This window comes from Catharus ustulatus, chromosome 6 (genome assembly GCF_009819885.2).
Source record: "Catharus ustulatus isolate bCatUst1 chromosome 6, bCatUst1.pri.v2, whole genome shotgun sequence".
In the NCBI taxonomy this organism is placed as follows: Eukaryota; Metazoa; Chordata; class Aves; order Passeriformes; family Turdidae; genus Catharus; species Catharus ustulatus.
Genome location: NC_046226.1, coordinates 47,305,178 through 47,322,620, shown reverse-complemented (window position 1 = coordinate 47,322,620; position 17,443 = coordinate 47,305,178). Strand labels below are relative to the sequence as shown.

The 17,443-nt window shown below is 40.4% G+C and overlaps 1 protein-coding gene across 13 annotated transcripts in view; it reads right to left on the bottom strand.

Moving 5' to 3' along the window:
• BRSK2 (BR serine/threonine kinase 2) overlaps positions 1–17,443 on the bottom strand; it is a 300,531-nt gene that overhangs the window by 33,618 nt on the left and 249,470 nt on the right. For 7 of the 13 annotated variants that reach the window (XM_033061786.1, XM_033061783.1, XM_033061784.1 and 4 more), the window contains exons 12-15: positions 15,878–16,028; positions 12,035–12,100; positions 8,087–8,110; positions 2,309–2,369 (exon numbers count right to left, since the gene is read on the bottom strand). In XM_033061786.1, coding sequence (XP_032917677.1) covers positions 2,309–2,369; positions 8,087–8,110; positions 12,035–12,100; positions 15,878–16,028 — 302 coding nt within the window. The remainder of the gene's footprint in view (positions 1–2,308; positions 2,370–8,086; positions 8,111–12,034; positions 12,101–15,877; positions 16,029–17,443) is intronic. The other 6 variants (XM_033061780.1, XM_033061785.1, XM_042779354.1 and 3 more) reach the window with 2 other exon arrangements.

Genomic DNA, 17,443 nt, shown 5'->3' with positions numbered 1-17,443 from the left:
AGTCCCAGGTAAACACATTCACTAGGGAATTTCCTTCCTGTGTGTGAGGGATCAGCACAATGTTGCCATATTTAAAAAACTGTAGAAATGTATATAAGACTTATGTCTTTAAACTGTTTGCATCAAAGTTTGGTAATAACTTCAAACAACTTAGGGTTAGGCCACCAAAATGAAAGGAAAATCACTATATCAAGATATTTGTATTATTATTAGGATTGTGAAGTTAAACTAAAGTCTGCAATGTTGCTGAATTCTGATTGTCAATGAGCAAGGAAGCAGAAAATATGAGGAGAGTGGTTAATTTGTGGAAGTCATTATTGGCATCTGACTATTAACTATTTGCAAATGACACCAATGGACAAAACTCAAAAACTGTTAATTGCAAGTGTTACCTTGCAATTTTCCTATCTTACAGGTATGATGGTTTGAGAAGTAGATTTGAAAGAAATAAAGTCAGATTCAACTCTCTCTTAAGCCATTAAGAATCTGAAGAGGCACCCTTAATTACCACATATTTAATAATGAAATGAGGAACAAGATTAGGTCTTGATTTCAGCTGGTGCAATGTGGAACACCATTAGCAAGATCTTGTGAAATTCGAGAACTTTTATTTGCTGCTGAATTGAATTCTTCAAAGAACTGAACCTAAGCAGTGCAAAAAGTGAAAGGCGTATTTGCTTTTTAAAGTATGTTCTCTTTCAATAATCTAAGGTGCTATTAGAAGCATAGGTAAGGATGTTTAAAAAAATATTATTTTTATTCCAATACTTCCTTTTAAGCTTCAAATGTGACCTGCCTTAATATCATTATGATCTTCTGAAAATGCCACCTGATTGCTAAATCCCTTTGAAGACTATTTAATCAACTACCTATTAAATAATAATGGTAAGACACAGCGACAGATCTCGGCAAACTTATTCTTTGATGTTGTCCTACTGAGATGTCAGAAACTGACCCCAAGAGATCAATTACTGAAATCAAGATTTAGGTTTGCTTCACTGGATGCTTATTTTGTGCACAAAACTGTTTCCATGCTCTTTTCCAGCACATTTTGCAGACCTCTGCTCCATTCTACTGGCAACCAGGAGTCCCAGTGCAAAAAGAAAGAAATGGAACTTTACTGGTCCTTAGGATTTAATGACATAAATGAGACTACTAGAACATTTATGCCAATTTCAAAACAGGATAAAAATTAGCAGGAGCCCAAAACAGATTTCAGAAAATAGCAATCAAGCAAAGTGCTGGAAGCTTTACTAGACTACAAACTTATAGCTGACAATGTGTCTTTATTCACAAGAATTACACAGAATCTTAGAGTGGAACTGCAATTTCAAATACTTGGAATACTGATGTTATCTTCATATAACTAAGAGTAGATCCATAGTTGTATTCATACCCTAAGACATGGACTATATAAATTTCTAATGGGGGACAGCATCTCATCATGAAGTCATGGGAAGTACATAGAAATCCTCCAGAGACTCTGGGCCAGACATTGTCACAGCCCAATGGACTTTTTGATCAGGTCTAGACTTTTGTTAGGCACTGCAGTCTTAAAGTGACTTAGCTGACCTTTTCAAGCACTAGGAATACTAACTTTTATCTCGAAAGCAGTTAACAAGAAGAGGGAGGCCTCTGTCATTGCATATAGAAATTGTTACAGTACTATGTACTGTACTAATGTACTATCAAGCATGTGTTGTACTGGCTGAGTATCAGTATTAGTTGAGTATCAGTATTTTGTTGACTGCCTACTTAAAAAGGGCATGTGAAAGTACCTTATTTATAGGGATTTAAATGTTCTTTACTCATCCTAGTCAGTCAACTTCTTACTTTTCTTTTAAATTTGCTAGCCCTCAAATTTGTGTAATTTATTTTCTCTGAGTTCCTAATATGAGCTATTCTGAGGCACACAGAAGATAACCAGCATGCTTTGGTGCTTTACTGTGACCTAATTGAAGGCAGCTGTGAAATGGTTCTGATCATTTGGTCTGAAACCAGGCTGTATGCAGACCTCAGCTGGATATGGAGTGTTTAGTCATAGCAATGTTATTCTGTGTGCTTATGAGACTGAAAAAGGGCAAGGGTACAGTGAGATCCCTGCTAACAGTGCAGGGAACATGTATGAGAATTTCTCCACTTGCATTTGTAAGTAACATTTCCCTCACCAACCATGAAAATTTACAAGCTGCTAAGGAAAAGCGAAACATCCCAGCTAAGAGCCACAGCTCTGGTGCAACAGATGTCAAAAAGCATCAAGCATGTGTGAGTGGACTGGACCAACAGATCTTGAAGCAGCACCACTTACCCTTGGACTGCTGAGAGGACTGGTGGAGAGCCCAGATGATGCTCCGCTGATTGACCGAGACCTGAATGGACACAACAAGGAAAACATCCCTCAGAAAAGCTGGACATGTAATAACCCTGAACACCAGCCACCACAGGCACAGGCATGAAGTGAGGAGGAGGAGGGAGGCTGTCATTGGAAAAGGACGTAACTATCCTTTTCTTTCCTTTCACTACTGTCAGTTTTTTCAGTTGCTCCCCTCTCAAATCAAAGAAATGCTGTTGCTCAGGGAGAATACTGGAATCCCTTTTGATTAAGGCAGTTACTACTTTCTTTTTGGTCATCAAGTACATGGAAGCTACTAGATCTGCTCTGTGCAGGTTGAACAGCTCAATTCAAAAGGATGGTGAAGACATGCTTGTGCTAAGAATTCTGCTTTGCACAGTGCTGGCGGTTACAAAATGAGACTTTCTGTCACAAGCAACATGGAAAAGCACCATGTGTACAAGGCAAAAAGGCAGGGAGTTATTCCAGGTAATAATTAAAACCCCAAGTCCCCTCGACTGAAGTGCACAATCATTTCTTATGTGATGACTTCCCACTGAAATCAAAGATTGCATTGGTTTAGCCCTTTCTAGCTTCTCACTGATTCACATCCTTGCTCTCCAGTGAGATTTCTTGCTGCTGCATTAAGCAAGCCAGGTCTTCTGTGTGGATAACAAGCTTTTGTTTTGACTTTACTAATACCAAAATTACAGCTCAGGTGCCCTCAGAAAGAGGCCAGTCAAGGGAGAATGAACTGTCCTATCTGCTGACAAGGTCTGCTAACGGTCTCATGCTCTCCAGCAAAGGCCACTTATGAAAAATGCCAGCTGCTGACAAAAAAATGTACAAATGTGCTATGCTAAATGTGATGGAAGAGCAGACAGGGCAGACTGCACAAACATTTCAGCAGAGGAAGTTTCTAGGAGGAGGACTGCCCTGCAGAAAAAAACCCCACACCTTATGTGTGACTGTACATGAGTGAAGAGGCCGCTGCTTTCTATCCTTCTTCAAAAGAAGAAAAGTTGTCTTGAAGACTGAAACGTCTTACAGGAGAGAATTTGGCTGAGAACTTATTTGTTCAATAACCACCATGCAGCAATATGTCAATATACAACAAACCTTCCAATGTTTCCTACCTATAATAGCCTAGCTATAACAAGAGCCATGAAAGCAATTATTTGCCTTCAGGTAACAAACATGAAAAGGTGAAATTCCTGCAGAAAACTGAGTGCATGGGTGTATGTGTTTTAATAGGTGTCTGTCTGTGTTTACACACATAAATATTAAAAATTTATATAGGTCAGATACTTGATGTCAGCTTATATATAAAAATATAAAACAAATTTAGGCCATAAGCTGTATCAGTTTACCCTCTTCAGCTATTGTAGAATAAAACAGAAAAATGGTCTCTAAAATGGTCTCCCAGACATACATTAGTAAATAAGTTTGAGTAGTAGAATTCTTTGAAAAAAAGTGAACCGCAAAAGAGGAAATATTTCCAAGGAGAATAGGCTACAACTGAACACAATGGCTGGTTCTGTTTTCTCTACTTGTATCCTCTCCCCTAATGGTTTTCTTTGTATCCCATTGCAGTTTGTCCATCACACCAAGTAGGTGAAAACCAAAAGCACACTCACAGCACGCTTTTTTGGCCAGATTAAATCAACTGGCACCATGAAAACCTGGGGCACTCATTCTATGCAGAATATTCCCACTTAGGTTTTTTTCTTGTACCCTGCTGCAATCTGCCCATCATAGTGCAGCAGTAAAAAACTAGAGGCTCACTCTTGGCACTCTTTCGCATTAGATTAAGCCTAAATTTGTACCATCAAGATCTGGGGCACTCATAAGGTTTATGCAAAGTAATTTTAAGGGGAGAACTGTCTGCTCCACTTTTGAAAGACTACTGTATGTGCCTTTCCTGTAAGTGAAGTAGCTGACTGCACCACAGATGTGTCATGCAGATGGGAAGTCCATTTAGTTAAAATGTTCTTTGCATGAATCATCAGGAAAAGCTTCTTCCAAACCATAAATTACAAGAAGAGTCTATAGATTATTTTGGACAAATGTGGAAGGCATTCAGGTGCCCAGAGATGCAGTTAAACACCAACTTCAAGGAGATGTTCCCATCAACTCTGAGTTGTGGTGGGAATGTCCTCTCTGACACTCACCTGAATTCCACTCGATTAAAAGTTCCACTCTGTTATTTCCTTTTTGCAATCAGATGTTTCCAACAGCCCTGAATTCTCCCTTTCCAACCCTATTGCCTCTTATTTTTTTACAAGAATGATCACACATATGTAGGGGCAGATGATGGCAGTCCCACCTCCCAAATCCCAATTCTTTATTGGAAGCAATATTTGAAAAATAGTTGTTGTGTACTGTGCTTTCATCCAGCCTAGGAGCCTGAGGCAGGGGACATAAGAGAGAGTTAGTATGAAATCCTCCTGGAAAATGCATTCAGTATCCACATGATTGCTACTGAACAAGATTTATTTCTGCTGCTTATTTACATGCAAAATACGTAAGAAGTAAAGTAGGCCCTATAGCAAGCTTCAGTTTGTCCACATTGGAAATTGTATATAGGAGCAGTGGAAACAGTTTAAAGAAGCCTGAGTTTAATTTAAGCGTCAGGGTGAGAAGAGAGCTGTACATTTTCAAAACTCTCCCTCCCTTATGAGAAAGTGGTGGCAATAGGATATGACACCAAGACTGAGGAGATTTTCCTTGCATCTCCCTCATTTAAACAAATCTCCCATAATTTACCTTTACAAATGGGACATGATTCTCAAGCTGGCTATAAAATCAGTATGATGGCCTACTATGTGCGTCTGTACTCCAGTACAAAAAGTGCTAACAAGCAAAAATGACAGATTTGTCCCTCTCATCAAGATCATCTCAGCTGAGCAATGCTATAATTCAGTTTGTAAAAAAAAAAAACAACCACATGCACTGCTCCTGTATTTCAGAGTCAGGTGGACAGAACTGGGACAGGGCCAAAAGAAAGGAATGAAAACATCTGATTATGCTGAAATGCTGCAGTGAAAGAACAGGAATTTAAATTTTTATCCCTCTCACCAGAAAATGAAAGTCTGAGGCTCTACAGGCAGCACACTGGTATGGCAGACTCATGTGTTATGTGTGGAAAGAAGTATGACATCATCTCCATGCCTATGAACTACATTTCTTTAGTGGGAAGTATTTATTAGTGACTAACCTAAGAGTCTTTACAGGCATTAAATGTTACTGGAAGTATTAAATCTATAATTATTCCAATAACTTAATACTAAATGCAACAAACTAGGAAAGTGTGAACACTGTGCGTGATTCATTTTAGTCTGCGTTTTGCATTCCTGTATGCTTGTGCATTAACTCAATGGAAGTCATCAAAAGGCTGTTGGAAATAAAAGCAGGAAAATCAGTGCAGTTGCTCAGATAAAGACCACTCCCTCAAACACATCTGCCAGATTTAGAGACCCAAGAAGAGACTCTAGTTCCTCACAAAGTGACACAGTTGTTTTGACAAGCCTGGAGGGAGGAATTCAGAAACCCCAAAACATTAGGGAGGCAGACCCAAGGTTTAGGAGGAGGAAGATGCAGAGGGCACTCTAAACATAAGGAAGACACTGAGATCATTGCAGGCTCTTCCTCCCATTCCATGGACTGACAATATCCTGGAGATAGCTGAGCTATGAAAGAGAGAGGCAAAGGACTGAAACAAAATGTGCATGTGTGGGCTGTTATTTGTAGCTGTTACGATTTTATACCTTATTCAATCTATTTGATAATTCAAAGTATCAAAGGTCCTTCATTTAAAAGTAATTTTTTACTCATTTTAGCCAGCTGCTGTCAAGAGGAAGCCATGTGAGGGCCAGTTCATGCCACATCTGTGCTCCCTTACTGCTGATACTGAGGGGCTTCAATCCAGTTTCCAGCTGGTTTCAGAGAATGCAGCATTAGAAACAGGAGACAGTAGAGCACAGCTGGCCTGGTAACTGCACCACACATGTAGCACATGTACAGAGCATCTCTCCATCGCCCTTCTCTCAGGTCAGTTCCCAAATGCTTTAAACAGTGCCCCTGCTAGGACACATCAATAGAACATAAAAACTTCACAGCATGAATTTAGCATTTAGGTCAGATTTGACATTTGTTTCTTCTTTGAATAACTATCTCCTAGAACCTTTTCTTACAATCCAAGGTGAGTGAGTACCTTGTTGCAGTCCCAGCAGAACTTGCTTTCATAGCACAGTTTTACCAGGATGCTGAATACAGCCTCTTAGCTGGTCAAGCTGGAGCCATGCTTTCAAGAAGGGGAACCTGCAGCATGCATGCAGCGTGCAGTGGTGCATCAGACTTGTGTCCCTGGGTGAAATGCCTTAGAAATTTTGAATTGGTATGATTCCATGTGTGGTTTTGAAAAGTCATTCCAGAAAATATCCAGCCAACCTCTTATTTACTTCAAGCAGGAACTGAGTGGAATTTGATACTTCTCTTTCCTTAATCACTCAAAGCCAGAAAAATCTAAATTGAAACTTCAGGGTATGACCCCCCTGACAATGACCTGAATTAACATGCAATAGGTGAGCAGCCAGGCTGCGTCAAATTTCATCACTCTTACTTTTGGGTGTCTGAAAGGTACAAACTGTGCTTCCTCACATCCTGATTCAGAGAATATATATAGAATACCTTGGATGTTCCACTGTCTTACATTCCCAACCATGCAAATAACACTGTGAAGGCTCTTACTGGGAATACTCATGCTTGAGTCAGAAGATCTGCTCATGGTAATAACTACTTCTAAGATGAAGCCTTACAGAGAGCGCAGAGGAAGGAGTGCAGGTGTTGGTAACACACCTCTTCTTCCTTTCAGCCCATACAGATGGTGATGCTGAACAGCACCATCCTCCATAATTGGCTAATTATACTAAAGTTCCATTTATAAATGGTTTAGAAAGAATTAACAGATATTGAAGCATGCTGCAAACATGAGAAGTAAATATTACTGGTGCTAATTAGCTTTCTCAATATGCATCCTCTCAAGAAGTTTTTACTGTAGTCTGTAATGATCTATTACAATAGTTTTATTAAATCATTTATTAATATAATATTCTCCTTCTCTTAAGTATTTATAAATGGAACTTTAATTTGAAGTGTGATTGCATTCTAAGTTGTACCTATACTGCCTTTATTGAAAATACAGAGCTTTGAAGATATATCTGTCTCTAGGGCCATCTGTTCACCTCTTAAGAAAACATATTCTAAAAAGAGAGGGAATACCCAGCATTTTTTTTAATAACACGGATGGGATTCGCTTCCATTAAAAAAAAAAAAGAAAAAGAAAAAGAACAAAACCAGATAAATTAGGATCCAAATTAACTGAAAAATACCAAACAGATACAAAAGTGCTAAACAGAGAATGGGTTTCATTTTCAGAAGGTGTCTGGTATCCACACAGTGTCTGAGGATAGTTTATTGTGCCTACAGACATTGAAATAAAGGGACAAATAAGAGAACAAAAAAAGAACCCAAAAGTAAATTATATGGAGTGCGCCTCCAACATAAAAAGCACACAAAAACACACAAAAGCACCAAAAATGCTTCTTCCCACATCTCTCTCTCTCTCTCCCTGCTGTAAAGCCTCAGTCACTGAAGCCTATCAGTCTGTATTGTATTTGGAAATTGCAAAGGAAAAGTTTCTCTACAAAGTTACAACAGGTCCCGCAACCAGAATAATCCAAAACTAGAGCTTACCCCAATGGATCAGCACTCGCCATCCTCGGAAAGGGAAAATAAAGAGAGCGGGAGAGAGAGAAAGAAAGAGAGAGGGGTGTGGAGCAGGTGGAGAGAAGAGTAGGAAAAGCAGAGTGAAATACTGTTCGGAGAACTGAATGGTCATAATCATTGCCACTGGTGCCTAAGTCTTTCCAGAGACCAGGAACACTAGGGGGACAGTTTCATTGACCAGAAAACAACTTTTGTCCCACTCACATATTGCAGACACATCCAACTTTGGCACTGGGGAATATGGACAGGCACATACTAAAGCTGAAAAAAAAAAATAAAATAAAAAAAAAATTCCCAGCCAAATCCAAATTAAAGCAGTCAGCAGAGCAATGGGGTTCATACTTCATGCAGCATTTCTTCTCTGCCTCTTACATAAGGCACAGTTGTATCACACTGTTATCCAGGAAATTGTTCTTTTTGTCCCCAGTTTGTTCAGTGCAGTGTCCCTCTGTCCCCCAAGCTGGCCTGGTAAGAAGTACTTTTTTTTTGCCACGAATGAACTGTGAAATGTATTGGTTATTAAAGCATGCATTTCTGAGCCAGCTTGGGAGCCCAGGGTACAAGATTGTAGCTCAAGCTGTGAATCTGCTTTGATACTGCCTTATTAGTCATGATGGTCTTATAGTCAGGAATTCAGATCAGCTAGAACGTACCAGCTCAGCAACCCAGCACTTATCTCTGTGGATGCCATCTTGTGCTCCAGGATCTCATTTTTCATTTAAAATAAATTCAGTCTCTGGGTCTTGTAGGTTGCAAAGGAAATCTTTCAAATGTGAATGGAGAATAAATCAATGCTGTGCTGAAAAGAGTCTGAAAAAGCAGTTCTAAAAGCAGACTGAATCTCTGGCACAAAGACTTTGAAGGTTAGTGACAATTAAAAATATCAGTATTCTTAATTTTTATCTACTAACCAAAGCATTCAAAATGGAAATAGAATAGTCGGGTTATTAAGTTTTCAGGAGTGCAGGTAAGCAAACTCAGGAAAGTGTCACCACCTTTTCACATTAACAAAGATTAGATTAGAATTAAAAAAACTGTTTGGTGCTATTAAGCCAAATTATTCTCAAGTTGGATGCAACGCTTTTTTTCTTCTCTGTCACCTTCTCTCTCTCATTCCTTCCATTTTCAATAAGAGGCTCCCAAGCTGCCAGAGCTACCTCTGGCTGGGTGAGGAAAATCCATTCGCCACAAGACAGAAATGCCAAATTTAATATATGCCCAGTAGATTTCACAGTTTACTGCTCAGTGCAACTAGCCATGCCTCCAGTTACATCAACATTGCAAGTGCTGGGCTGAGCCACCAAGGCAGTTTTGAGAACAGTTCAAATGAAAACGTAATCAGAATAGGACAAAAAAGCTGTTGTGCTATGCACTGATAGAGAAGTGGAAAGAAGCATTACAGTAAGTTCTTTTTCATGTGTTTGAGTGACACTCCATTTATACTTCAGCCAGTGGAGTGCAAATTTGGGTAGGATCTAATTCATATATATATACAAATGTATGTATTTATTTAGAAACAATGTTGTCCTCAATTGTACCTGTACCAATCTATCTACAGTGATGTAACTGAGAAGAGCAAATTGACACCCATTGTATATACTGGAACCTGTGTGTATATTTATACAGAAAATACACCCATATTCACACATGCAGAATAGTAAAATGTAAATAGAATGGGTGCAAGAAGGTTCAATAATGTTTCTTTCAAGTCATTTTCCCAGCGGGAAGGCACTGAAGAGGTTAACAAAGAGAATGGAAGCAAATTGACAACAGGGTAAAGAAAAAGGGAAATGAGGTTTAAAAAAAAATGAACAATCCCAGGACACAATAGACCCAGAAGCGCAGACATGTGCATTCCCTAGAATACTGAAGCAAGTGAACTACGGAGCTGCAGCAACCCAGATACAGAAGAAGAGAAGCACTGAAAGAGGGGGTGAAAGAAAGTCAGAAAGAAAAAGAAAAAGAAAGGGACAGTGGCCTCAGCTACTAAGACAACCATGTGCATCTAGAGGGAAGGGACCCTTAAAGATGCAGTATTCCTTTAAAAAAGGTATCATAAAATTGGACAATTAAACACTGAACAAAAATTTAATGGCCACCCTGATTATGTGACCCCATTTTGCCGGGGTCCTCTTTGCTGTCTATCCCTTCCTTTCATGTGGTTGTGCGCAGATCTAGAATCCAGGCTCTCTACATTCCCACCACTGAGGTTCTTCATTTGAACTCTTAGAAGTGGGAGGCAGGTAAGATCACAGTGAATGTGGTCCTCAAAAATTCAGCCTGATGAATTGCAGGACTGTGGGTGATCCTCATGTAGTGCTCTAACCTTCTCCTCCTGTTGTCTGTTGAGAGGTAACAAAAAATGCCTATGTGGATTTAAGAAATTCCCACAGAAGATATGGAAGTGTCATTCCTTCTGCTCCTAACGCAGTTGTAGCAGCTGCCAGAGAAGGACAGAGGAACAAGGAATGCTGCTCAGAACATCTGCTTAAAGACTCCTCTCCTGTCACAGATAAAATTTCTGCATCTCTTTTACTGCACCTGATTCCTAATCACTATGAAAAAGCTCATCTTAGGAGTAACTTTAGACTAACTTTTAATGCAAGAAGTGCCACATGTTCAAGAACAGAACTTATATATAGGGAGTATCAGAGAAAGGAGCAGGTATTTCCATGTCTATACTAACAGTCCAGGAAAGCCCAGCCACTAAAGGCTGCATTTCTTCATGGCTGTGAAACTACAAGGTTGCTAACAATTCAGGCCTAATCCAATGCTTGTTGGTATTTTGGCATCTTAGAGAGGGTGCTTTACACACGAGGCACAATTTCTCCTGCAGAAGCACGATGTTCCTCCCTGTGGCAGGCTCAGGACTTGAAACACTGACCACAAAGACTGTCTCAGACTGCAAAAGGCCAAAACAGTCCTTCACACATCCTGCAAATCTCCTGAGGCTTAAAGAACACCTTTATCTCTATATAGAAAGATTTCTATGAAAAGGGGAAATGGAAATAAGAATGGTTTGCCAAGTCCATTGGTTCCTTTAAGGAAGCCATTGCTTCTCCCTTTTTTGAATCATATGTCACACTCGTAACCTTTGGGTAAACTAAGTGTTTGTCCAAAACATGTAAGGATTACATTTTGATGAAGTTATCCTTTGGGATGCCAGTTTTCAACACAGAGAAAAATTCACTTCCTCTGAGACCAAAATTTTAGAAATAACATGTACACTAAAAACTTTCACAAAAGTAGAAACTTTTTTTTGTGTTCATGGACCCACTTAAGTCCACTTAAAGTCCATAAATGTGGTGGCCTACCTGTCTTCCATTGTGCCTCTGTTGACAGCTGGGAGTTACCCTTTCTGTTGTTCTTCAGCATCTGTCATTTGAACTCCTAGATTAGAATCATCCTCCAAAACCCCTGTTTTCAATCACATTTTCCTCTTGTGTCCTGGGTAGTCTTAAAAGAGTTTTTCTCTTACCAGAGGTCCTTAATAGTTTGTCTATCAGACTGTTGTCACTCAGTTGTGCTGCTGTTTCTAATGCTGGGAGTGGAACATTCTGGGCTTTCATAGTGTTTTATATATTCCAATCTTTCCCAAGGAAGTCTTAAGCAAATATATCTTCTACCCTGGGCAGAACTTCTACTCATGGCAGAATTGAACCAGAAATAGCAGTAGGATGAAATTTTAGTGGGGAAATCATTGGTACAGTCCAAGGCTGCATTGGGGATAGCCTCAAATGAATGGTACTGTACAAAAACATACATAGTGTGGAGCTGTAAATATCCCACCCTCTTTGCTTCTCTCTAAAGAGAAAAGAGAGAACAGCTCTGTCCCCACACAGAGAAGGTAAGTACTGCATCTTTAAGGTCTCAGCAGTGAGGTAGAGGAGAGGAACATATTGTCAGTTTTTATACCTTTCTTCTTTGTTGAATTTGGGATTGGCTTCAGAGATATCCAGGCTTTTACTGAACATTGTTTTACTATGGCAGGAACAAAGCGAGAAAACACAGTTACTAGTGTGGACATTTTTATAAAAGAGAGTCACCTGTAGCAATGCTGGACACCCAGCCCCCCAACCCATCCTCCCCTTTTTAAGCAATGCTCTGAAAAACCTTTCTTTTACTTTAGAGTCGCGGCTCACGCCTACACAGTGCTCAAGTTCGTTATCTTCCCCTGACTTCTGAGGTCCTAGATGACTTCCCCCATGCATACTCCTAAACCCTGTTCTCCCTTATCCAATTTAAAACCCAGGTACCACCTACTTTGTCACAGGGAAAACAGAACATGCCTGAAGGCATTAATTGCAAAGCATTCATTACTCACGACTTTTCCAGAAGACCTCAACACTAAGCATGCTCTCAGAAAAGGTTAAAATCAGACCATAGAGCCTCTTAGAGGAACAGTAATCCATTTTGTACTCTAATTTGTAGGGTCCATTACCACTTTACTCCCAACTCTCTTCCCTATACTCAGCATATAGAGAAATGCCCTTCTTTCTCATCTTGGGTCTGAATCCCTGCAGCTTAGAAGTGAAATTCCCTTTGCTTTGCTAAAAGGGCAGCTCTCTGTAATATATTTCACTGGTAATATTCTTCACTGTTTCACAGAACACTGCTTCCTAATGTTAGCTGATCCCTCATGCAAGCTCTCCACTTCAAAAACTAGAAGAAAATGAATAGTTAATGACGCCCATTTTAGAATGGTTTTTGGACTCTCACAGCAAAGCTACTGAAAATTTCTGGCATATCCCCACTGGATTCTAGCTCCCATGGAATTCTTCCTAGTCTGTGTGATTTTAACACAAGGGACAAATTAGCTGATGTTAAACTAAGCTCAGAACCTACTTCTTTTCTTCTGACATTTCAATGAAATACCAGATAGTCTGAGAGGTGGGGATACCAGAACAGCAGAAGTAATTAAGATATAATTATGAACCCGTTTAGTTGACAACTAGCAGAGAAACCCAAGGATTAACAAAACTTAGTCACCAGTTTTAGAGGGGCAAGTGTTTGTGCATACTGACTTTGCCATGTACAAAGATCCACTGCAGAGCACCTGGAGAGGCTGGCACAAGCATTTCAAGGTGCCAGTAAGCTCCACAAGCACCTTTTGTGTGAGTTTCCCTTGTCCATTATTCAAAACTAAGTCATTGAAGGATTATGTTTTTCACTTTATACTTTCTCAGCCTGTAGGGCTGGAGGCTGCCAAGTTTTATATTTCATTGAAAAGATGTGCCCTAAACAAGCCAAGACCAGACACTTGCAGGGCCCCCATATGGTTATCAAAAGCACAGATCATGATACAGACATGTAAACTTGAGGTCGTAACATAAATCCTCTTTGTGCAAGCAAACATCTGTTTACTACTGGGAAAGAGGACAGTAGGAATAAATCACAAGACATTTGGGTGTGTTTTGTCTACTAGTTAGAAGTGTATCTTTGCCAGCTCAAGGATGAAGCAATGGCACTGTCTCCAGATGTTTACACAAGTCATCTGTGTCTAAACAGGAGACCTGATTCCATGGTCAATCTTCCTATCCTATTGTAGGATAAAAGCACTGAATAGTCATCTCTTGGGTTTAAAAAAAGAAAAGTAATTCTTAAAAAAGCATCCGTCTTGGGGATCTAAACCTTTCTGCTGTAAAATCCACTGTCAGTGGGTCATTTCATGGCATACAATATGCAACCAGCCATTAAAAATGCCCATTCTTGGTGGAAGGCACTTGTCACTTTGTTACTGGCTGTTCTGACAGATGGTGCCCCATCAGCAATGCATCGTCCCCAGACACTCCCCATGCACTGGGGTTCATTAATGAAGCCAGTTCGTGTTATGAACAACTGTGCTGCCAGCAACACAAAATGTGCCGTTGTCATCTCTGGATGTGGATGGGGTGAATTATGGAAGCTCACACGTGGAATAAAATAACATCTTCCCTTTAAACCCTTCGAAAACAAGCACTACATGCCCATCATCATCAATCATGGTGTTATTACATCCCTTTCTCCACTCTTAATCACACTTTTATGTCCGTCCCTGACTTGTGGCATGCATTGCCCCATATCTCTTTTGTCCCCGCAGGTTTTGCTTCCTCCTTAAGCCAAACCCTTTCTTCACAGATATGTAGCCTGGACGTATCTCTGCTCTGAACTTATCCCAGACCTTTTGACTTCAACTATTTCATCGTGTGCAGAATGGAGTGAGACATTTAAAAGCAAAATAAATACTTTGGATAGCAAGACACAGCTTTGCCTCTTTGGGCTTCTGAATCCAAAGTCAAAGTCAGAGCTGGAAGAAAAGGTTTCAGCTCTCAGAAAATGCTGTGTTCAATTTAACACCTCATGTTTGTTCCGTCCAGTGGGACACTCCCTGTGAAGGAGCCTTGGGGTGGGGAAAGGTGATTTGCCTCTGCACCTCCCAGCAGCAGAGTAAACACTGCAAGTGGAACAACGAATCAGTGTTGTGCTCATCCTTACTCCTTTGAGGCCTGTTAGAAACACTGAGCACACCTTGTCCTGAACACTTCCTTCACCCACACCTCACACCAAATCACATATTTGAGACAGGTTTCCAACCTACAATAGGTCAAGTCGTTATGGCAGTCTCAAGGCCACATATCCAGTCTAAAGTAAGTCCTAGCATATTCTGGAAATCACCACTCTTTCTTCACTGCAGACAGAACTGTAACAATTGCCAGGAAAGGTTTCCAGCAATTCTAGGGGCCTCTGGAATATCTATGGAATTATTTAATGCTCTTCTCCCAGTTCTCAGTCAGCAAAGTGAGTTTTTGGGCACAGCAGGCGCTGTTTGTTTTTTTTTTTTTGTGTGTGTGTGTGGTTTTTTTGTTTGCTTGTTTTGTTTTGTTTTAACAGACCTTAAGAGCTGAACAAATAAAAAATTATGTCAAAACTGAAACAGAAGCTACAGTATCATCATCATCATAATTCATATATGGGAAGTGTTCTTTTATATTGATTGATTAATGCAAGTGTGAAACCAAATGCATGTGGCTTCCCTTAGGCTAGTCATAGGGACTGAGGAAGCAACTTCCATGGTTCACATAAGTGAATTTCCATTTTCCTCTGGTGTTTCTCCACAAGACTGACACTTTCTTTAATAGAAAAGAGGCAAATTATACATATTCCATCACTTTCAAAGCATGTAGTGATTTATGTGTCATTTCAGATGCATGCTGGCTCTGACAGCACATTTTGGAGGCATCTACAGATGCCTGGACAGGGCTTTTCAGATTCAAGTTGTTTTGATGACATGGAGCATGGTTTTCATCTAACTTCAGATGCCCAAAAGCTAGGAACCTAATCCAAGACAGTCAACAAGATTCCTGTTGTAGGCTCTGGAGACAGAGAAGAACAAGCAGAAGGTAACTTCTGTTTGGCAGGACACGTGTCTGAGACCTCCCAAAGCCCTTATGTATCCCATTGCCCAGTCAGCCTGTATCACAAGCTTAGACTGCATGCCCATGTCCTCAACAATTAAAAAGAGGTGAGATGAGTCTTGCCCAGAGGACGTGGTGGCTTCCTGAGAAATAGCTGCAAGAAAAGAGAACCCTTAAGCTCCTGGCAGGACTTCTGGTCCTGTGTGCACAAGCACTGCTGGCTGCCAGATCATGGTGCAAATGTGACTGGAAGTTGTAGTGAGTGCTGTTGCAAATAGAAAAGCCCCAGAGCTCCTTTGTATGTATAACACAACAGGGGGGCAGACCCAGGCAGGCGGGGCTCCTGGGTGAAGCAGAGACCCACCTCTGTCCATGTTGTGCCATTTCAATCGCTCTGCGAGCAGGAACTGGGGATCCACCATCTGTCACACTGAGAACCTCCATGGACTTCCTCTCCGGCCGCCGCTTCCCGTGCCTGTTCAGCATTGGAGAGTCCACGCGCTTCCTGGGGGGATCTGCACGGAAAGAAAATGCTGTCAGCTGAATTTAGTTGTGACTTACCTTACCCAGGCTGGCTAAATACTCTCTCAACAATTTCACTCTCACACCTCCCTTACAAAGACAGATCTCTTCAGGGTGGAGGTGAACACTTGCAGTCTCTCCCTTCTTCCAAATTTGCAAGCATTAAGACATAACTCGCAATCCCCCTGCAGGGAGAAGGCGCCCTGCCACTGCCCTGAAGGTATTATGACCACTGTAAAATAGAGGTACAACTATACCACAGCTTGCAGAAATTAGCTTACAAAGCTGATAACAGTAATAACAGGATGATACAAGGTGACAGCATGGGCTATAGCACAAGCTGTTAGACAGAGCACGAGCCATCCAGGGATCCTGTGTATGTACTCAGGTTGCTAGAGCTTGCCTTCCACATCCCTGCCAGCCAGATTAAATGTGACACAGGGACATGAGCACACTCAACATTCAGAATTGCATTCTGCTCTGAAAATATCCCCTTTTTTTTTGCATCTTTAAAATCAGATTTCAGGTTTTTCCCACTGATTTATATTTTTCCTCCTTCAGAAGCATTACAAATTAAACATGCTTGTCTACCTGAGATGAATCTTCAATGAGAGCCACACCAGTTTTTACTACTATAGTAAATGAAATGCTTTACACTTTTTATTGTGTAACAATTCTATGAGGTATCAAAGTGCTACTTTAGCCTTGCAAAGTGAAAACTGAGATATAAGACTGAGATATTTAAACGTAATTCATTCCTAAAGATCTTGACAAACATTTACTGAGGTTCTGAGGAGCACTTAAATTGCTCTGAAAAGAGTCTTTAGATACCAAAATGCATTGCAGAAGGTGACTTGCCAAATCATCCACACCTTCATGGTGAAGCAGGGAACCAAAAACAGACCTGCTGGGATGTTTTATTGTTAACACCTCTGAAGGCATCAAAACAGTATAAAGGAGAAACACAGAAAAAATTATAGGAGTATTTACATTCCTCTGGTTGGGCTACTTCAGTTCCCTGCCTCTATTTATAGATACATTTTTAGTTTTAGTGGATAGTGACCACTTGTAAAAGAAGGCATCCTTCACCCCTGCTGTTAGAAAGAAGCTCACAGTGCCCAGTCCTTAAAGTTTCTTCTTCTGTCAGGATTCCTGAGCAAAACCAGAAATACCACACTTGACAATTCTACCTCTACTGCCTGCTCTTTATTATCCTGCCCTTCTCACACACCCACCATGTACTTGTTTCTTCTCTCTCTATGACATCATGTTTTTTAGAACAGATCTCTTTGAGCAGAGCTTATCCTTGAAACAATGAGCATAAGCAAAGATGGTTCAATGCAAATGGGTTAGTGATAACAACTGACCCCATTACAGTATTACCCAAGTATTCTTTGTGTTAACAGTA